At 54.9% G+C, this 6,194-nt stretch overlaps 3 protein-coding genes across 3 annotated transcripts; 1 reads left to right on the forward strand and 2 right to left on the reverse strand.

Moving 5' to 3' along the window:
* Window positions 1–59: 59 nt before the first annotated feature.
* On the reverse strand, window positions 60–535 carry CSUI_008526 (uncharacterized protein). The gene has a single exon (XM_068068655.1). It carries the CDS (start codon window positions 478–480, stop codon window positions 94–96), a length of 387 nt encoding a protein of 128 aa, XP_067919371.1. The 5' UTR covers window positions 481–535; the 3' UTR covers window positions 60–93.
* Window positions 536–646: 111 nt separating this feature from the next.
* Window positions 647–4,127, forward strand: CSUI_008527 (oligomeric component protein; the record flags this gene model as incomplete). Its single annotated transcript, XM_068068656.1, has 11 exons — window positions 647–993; window positions 1,097–1,210; window positions 1,338–1,406; window positions 1,669–1,752; window positions 1,868–1,954; window positions 2,121–2,186; window positions 2,294–2,382; window positions 2,475–2,604; window positions 2,779–3,345; window positions 3,457–3,882; window positions 4,082–4,127. Coding segments are annotated over exons 1-11 (1,728 nt in total), but the record flags the coding sequence as incomplete, so codon positions are not given.
* A 680-nt stretch (window positions 4,128–4,807) lies between these two features.
* On the reverse strand, window positions 4,808–6,095 carry CSUI_008528 (uncharacterized protein; the record flags this gene model as incomplete). The annotated part of the gene is given in 5 exon segments (XM_068068657.1): window positions 4,808–5,174; window positions 5,188–5,359; window positions 5,383–5,466; window positions 5,528–5,852; window positions 5,907–6,095. The coding sequence occupies 5 exon segments, from the start codon at window positions 6,054–6,056 to the stop codon at window positions 4,808–4,810; spliced, it is 1,098 nt and encodes a 365-aa protein (XP_067919373.1). The 5' UTR covers window positions 6,057–6,095.
* Between the last annotated feature and the right edge of the window lie 99 nt (window positions 6,096–6,194).

A 6,194-nucleotide genomic window follows, 5' to 3' on the forward strand; every position in this document is an offset into this window, starting at 1 on the left:
TCATGCCGGACACTGGTTACGTCGCTGCCTTGCAACACGAAGACACTGACAAGATGAATCCCGTGGGCTTCGGATCACTGTACTTCAAATCCTTCACTTCGCAGACACTGCTTGTGAGCCTCTATGAACGCCACGCAGTTGTCTTCGCCGTTCAAAACTATACACTCGTCTCGAGCAGCCTTCGTTGCTTTGCAGACGCAACACACTTTTTTCCCGGTAGCATTGGTTGTGCTGGGACAGCCGGAAGGAGACCCGCCTGAGTCTGGCAGGTGAGAACTGAAAACAGATGGGGATGAGCCCATGACGGACAAGCGGAGGGACACTGGTACCAGCCACCTTGTGGACGGCCACCCGGACGCCGGCAGGCTTTCTGAGTGAGGCAGATACTGCGCCCAGGAGCGGCAGGAGTGGCAGCAAATTAGCAGGATCAGCACACGTGATTGCCCAGACTAAGCGACGCACGCAGGAACGGTCGGTCATCTCAGTTCCGACAGCAAGCGACGACGCACAAAATCAGAAGCGCGACAGACCTGGGTCGGAGGATTGGTGTCTGACACCTCATCTGCTTCTCCCGCGGTGCCGCATGCGGGCCGTGACGAGGCACTGCGCTGCATGCTACATTACGGCACAGCTTGCTGCCGGGTAACAGCGGATCTTTTGTGTTGCGTTGCGCCTCTTTCACTTCCAGTGACCACTCCCGTCGCGAGGCCCCTGACAGGCTCACCGCCGCAGCCCGAGCTCTTGCTCCGTTTGCTCGTCCACCATGAGCGCTTTAGGGTCGCGCATTTGCCTTCTGACAGAGTCCGCACGTCGTCCGGCACAAGCTGCTCGATGCGTTACGGATCTCTCCTCTTCTCTTCTGGGCATTCACGCATACACTGACGGGTTCCGCCGTGACGGGGGCAAGGTGTTCCTTGCGTAGAACTCCTGCATCGACGCAAGATGCTGCGGAACTCCGTGCAGCTGAGCTTTGTTCGCCTGGCGAGGGAACCGGTAAATGTGGCTTGTAGAGGAGGGCTGGGGCATCCTTAAGGTCAACCACGATGCTCTCTCTCTCAACTTCCTGTGTTTTTTTGTACGGTGACGGTCCCTGCAGGCCGTACTACAGCTCACTCTCGACGATGTGCAAGCGTCACTGGAGCGCGTCATGGCTGACAACTGCGGTCCTATGCTCTCGTCATCTCGCTATCTGATTCTTGCCGAACGCAATGTGAGACATTTCTCCCTTTTGTCTTGCCCAATTCCTTAGGTTTTCCAGACAAGTATGTCGCACCACAGGGTCGCTGTAGGGGTCGTAGTGTCTGCATGGTGTCCTTAATCTCCGTGTGCCGTTTTAGGTCTCAGAGTCATCTAGGGCGCTCGCAGCGGTACATGGATCCATAAAACTCCTTAAGGAAGACATTCAGGTAATGGACCAGCTCGAGGACCTCGACGATCTGTAAGACAGTTGACACCAGATTCAGTATGTCATCCGTCCGGCTCGAACTTTCTGTCGTACCCCAGGTTGGTTGAGGCTCCGTGTAGGTCAGTCCTCGACGCGGGTATACACTTCAGAGGGTGCCGGATTTCAGTCGTTTCTCCGTCGGCGCATGGCCGCTCGTCTATAGGGGGAGGTCCTCACCGTTCAGACACAACGTCAGGTCTTGAGACTATCTGTCACGCTTTCAGGCCTTCATGGGCGCGAGCGGGCGTTCATCCAGCCAGCAGGCTGCTCTGCAGCTATTCCTCGCGATGCAAGCGGATGTTGCTGAGGTAACGCGGGCTCATCTGTTGCGTTCACGTCGGCACTCGGAGCTTCTACTTTGGTTTCCGCGCCGTTTGGTCATGAGGTGTATGCATCCCATGTGATTCGTTGTTGCTTTCGTAGCTTGCCGGCCTTCCTGGTGTGATAAGGAACAGCTGCAATAGCGGACTGTACAGTGAGGCACTGGACCTTATACTTTTTGCTCGAAAGGTAAGCGCGGAAGCTCGTGTCTCAGTCAGATCGCTTTGTTGCCTCTATCGGCTCCCCAGGCGTTGGTTGCTGTTATTTGACCCACCTGATGGCTCTTTCCGTTATTTGTCTGGCTGTTATCTTGACACATGTGGGGCCACTCGCGGGGCGCTGTCCGTTTGTGCAGCAACTGTCGTCTCTGTCTGCTCGCTGTCGAGGAGAGGCCCCGTTGCTACAAAATATCGCATTACAGGTCAAGTCGATTTCTCGATTGGAGGGCCTTCGTACAGCCTGTCAAAAGCCGGTATCACTGCCTTCACTAACGACGGTTTCCGCTTGCATTCTGATCGGCTACTTCAGGTGGAACAGGAGCGAAGGGTGTGCCAGGAGGCCTTACTTCAAGACCTGAGCTCGTCTTCTAGCTTCTCCCATATCGTCAGGGTGTTAGGGTGAGCAAGATTTGCCTCACATAGTGTCTCCCTTTCGTCTCATCGTAGCGGAACCGGCGCGATGAGGAACCTTTCCTTTCCGTCCTGTTCAGGCACCTCCGGCGAATTGCTCCCACGCCGGAGACACTCTTGAGACAGGAATTTGTTCGTCGCCGGGGAGGTTCTGTTATGGCCTCGAAACGAGTAATCGAAGCCCAGTGTGCGAGCCTTAACTCCAGGTGGGTATTTGCCTTAGTGGAGAAGTTTTTCATGTACTGGACAAAGTAACTTTCCCCAGGGTGCTTCGTAGTTTCATTTGCTGACGGTTTCATCGAAGAGCTGCTACTCATAACGCCAGAATTATCTCATGCCTACAAATCTCATGTATTCACATGCCTGTGTTGCGGTTTCTTTCAGGCCGATCGCCGCTGCCATCGCGTTACTGAATGGCGCCATACTCGAAGTTGTCACGCAGTACAGGCGAGTTGTGTGCGAGGCTGTCGCACTCTGTTCTCAATTAGGCGGCGCCAGCAGGCTCCTTACATGCGTCAGTCAAGTCGTTCGCTGGGTGCTTCTTGCAGGGCCATTTTTGGAGAGGCTGACGAGTTTGTTGGGGCGTGGCTACAAGTTCAGCTGCGGTGGTTCCTTTGTTTACTCGAACGCCAACTGCACTTCGTCGTGCAGGGAGCTACAGCCGCAGTGGATACTTCTCGCGTGGAGCGGCGTCCGTGCGAAGATGTGTTACCCAGCGGTTCTTCGGAGAACCCTCGGCCTTCTGAAAACCAACAGATTTCGGTGGCAGAGGTCGCACTGTGCCTTGACCCTTCCGGTCTCTGTTTGTTGTATCGACAGGCGCGCCATGCCGCGTGCAGTATGCGCCGTGTGGGAGCATACTTCCTTCCGGCAGTGACGGGCCTGTTCGGGCGGTGTCTCCTTTCTGTTGCAGCCCGGTGCGTGCAGGCTGCGGTACGCGACTTTCGGCAGGTGAGCACCGGGCTGAGTAAGTACTTTCGGGGGAGTACTTCAGTCATCCTGAACGAGTCCGCTCTGGTGGGCGCAGATGAGCGGTTGGTCTTTCTGTCAGTTGCCCCTCAGGACATGACACTCTACAGTTGGGGCTCACCTCGGATGGCCGACAACCTTGCGAAAGCGGCGGAAAAAGCAGTCTCCTTAGACTCGTCCGATGAATCGGCTACAACTGATAGCGAAAAAGGATCTCGGTGCAGGTTCTTACTGTTACAGCATCCTCCCCTGTGCAAATTTTATAACAGCCTCCTGTCCGTTCTAAACTTATTTCTGGACTTCCCTCTTCATCGCGTTGCACCGTCGATTTTTGCACTGCTCAGTGAAGCTCTCCTCGCCGGGGCAGCAACTCTCAGAGCTCTGGGGCAGAGGTCGAAGGAATCCTGTCTTCATTCCCGAGATGGGTTCGAATCGCTGTGCCACTCGTACGCAGACGGCCTGATTCCGCTACTGGGTGCTCAGCTGAGGAGTACTTTGTACGGCAAGATTGATCCCGGGGTAAGGCCTCACCCAGAACGTTGCTCAAAAATAGTGTTGTTCATGATGACGCGACGAAGCCTCGGTAATGCGCTGCAGCGACTGCGTGCCACGGGTCACTCCCGTCAAGACCAGTGGGTTCCGGTGTGGTAGGAGCCCTTCCGGAGCTGGACACGACTGTGTGTATCTATGTGTGTGTTTTTGCTCATGGCTAAAACAGTGTGTCATCGAAGTGGTAAGAGGGTGGATGGCGAGAGAAGGGCTGTATGCGAGGCGTTTTTCGACTTCGGAATCTGTTTGATTCTAAGTTCCTTGCGCACGGTCTACGTCGTCGGGTGAGAAACGAAAAACATGGTGTCTCGGAGGACAAAGGACCAGCCGCTTGGCGCAAGTGACCGCATAAAGGACTGCTGCGAGCAGGGCTGGTTAGAGACTATATCTGGTCCAGTCAAGACAGATTATCGGTGATCCTCTCGACCAGCTTGGTTTTTTGCGGGACTGGCGGCGTTGAATCACTTTTGTGGATGGACCCGTGTGGCGTCGGGGATTTCTGCGCACACACAAGTATGCGTTTCGTGTGGCAGTCTTCTAGTGGCATTTGTGTTGCATGATCTGGCTGCGTCACCAGCTGGAAAGACCGGAGCGTCCACATAAGGCTCAGAGGCTTTCGCACTCAAGCCCGAGGCTCGCCGTAGTGGGCGCAGAGCCCAGCTCCCGGTTCACTGGCGATACCAGGTGCATGCGGCTGTCTGGTGGGTCGTCAAGGCGTCTGCGAAGAAGCATTCCCATACGTGTTTGAGGCAGGACGGTGCATCACCGTGCATTGTCTTTCCTCTGTACCCAACGGGCAAGGGGCGGTACCACGCTCTTGAGCGGTCGAACACGAGTGTGACACAAAAGTCGCAGAGAATCTGGTTTTTCGTCACAGACGGTTTGCATTTCATATTTAAACAGGTGGCCTCCCAGTGGGGAACGGGGTTCCAGCCTGCAGACCCCCGAGTACGCCGGAAATTGCAGTGCCGAGTACAGTGGGCCGATATATTCCTGCTTGTCTCTCTGCCAGCACCACCGTGAGGGCCTCCGAGCAACCAGTGGGGGCGCAGCACTTACCAGCACGCTTCACATCTCTAGCGAGCTGCTCCTTCTTGTAGCCGTACTCTTCGGACATATTTCGATCTGATTGAGGCAAGGTCAACAGTGAGCTACACGGGGTCAGTTTGCAGGCACCAGTACCGTAAGTCAGGCGTTCCTCCGGCGACATTCGGCTCAAAGCGCGAGCCTCTTCGTCAAGGTTGTTCATGCTCTGTACCACTCTGGAGGTTTGACCGGCAGGATATCACTAAGGGGTGCCATCGAGGTATGTAGCGGTAGGGAGCAGCCTTACTCAAGTTCTTTCTTTTGTGCCTCTCTCTCATTGTGGAACTCTGCACAAGGCGATAAGATTCCCTGTAGGTCATCCAGGGATCCTGAAAAAGAGTCGCGATACTCGATTTTTCCTCTGCAACACGAGGAAATCAATACCTTGGGCATCTATTCGGTTCGCCACGGCACGCATGTCATCGTCAGCCGTCTTCGCCACTATAATCAGAGGTCTATCGACCATATCTGGCGATGAACGGGAATGCACAATGAACGATGCCGTTGTGTCCTTGAGTCATTTCCTGACCTGGATGGAGTTTATCGTAGGCAGACCGGACCTCCCTAGTCAATGAGGAGATTCGGCGCATAAGCTGCAGCCTCTCAGCCTTCAGATGTGAGGTTTTCTGAGCTAATGGCATCGCCAAATCTTGTTCAAGCTGCTTGTACGTGCTGCAGGCAAAATAAGGAGGGATCTCCTCAGCGTGGCCTAGCTGACAAAGCTTACTCAGACACATCCTTGGCAGCCGCCTGTGCCTCTGCAGCCGTTCTGTCGTGTGCTGCCCCTGATGTCGTCGCAAACAAGTGTGCCAACCTGCCGCCGATACTTGGTTCATTTTTGCCCTTTGAATTGCCTGGCATCAACGGTGGTGGCGGCCGTCGTCATTTCGCGGTAAAGTATGAATTACCTGGATTCTTTCTTGCTCTGCCACAGAGGGCATGGGTGGCTGGGCGGCTGCTTCAGCAAGCAGCTGCTGCTGCTGTTGAGCTTGCTGTGCTGCTGCTTGTGCAATATTTGTGACAAGTGTCCCTAAAGCGAGGTACCAATTCAGGGTCATGCACTGCGAGATGGTGAGAACTTTAGTACCGAAAAACCCCTGTCCACTGGCATGGCGGATAACCGAGAATAGTTGCAGCAAAATGACGATCAGGGTGATAGCAATGTTCCCCATGTTGACTGTTGTCGTTCCGCAGCA

Source organism: Cystoisospora suis, assembly GCF_002600585.1.
Source record: "Cystoisospora suis strain Wien I chromosome Unknown contig_4794, whole genome shotgun sequence".
Lineage (NCBI taxonomy): Eukaryota > Apicomplexa > Conoidasida > Eucoccidiorida > Sarcocystidae > Cystoisospora > Cystoisospora suis.

Bases quoted from the DNA above. Each gene is read 5' to 3' on its own strand.
- CSUI_008526 (XM_068068655.1), bottom strand. From the start codon at position 480: ATGACCGACCGTTCCTGCGTGCGTCGCTTAGTCTGGGCAATCACGTGT.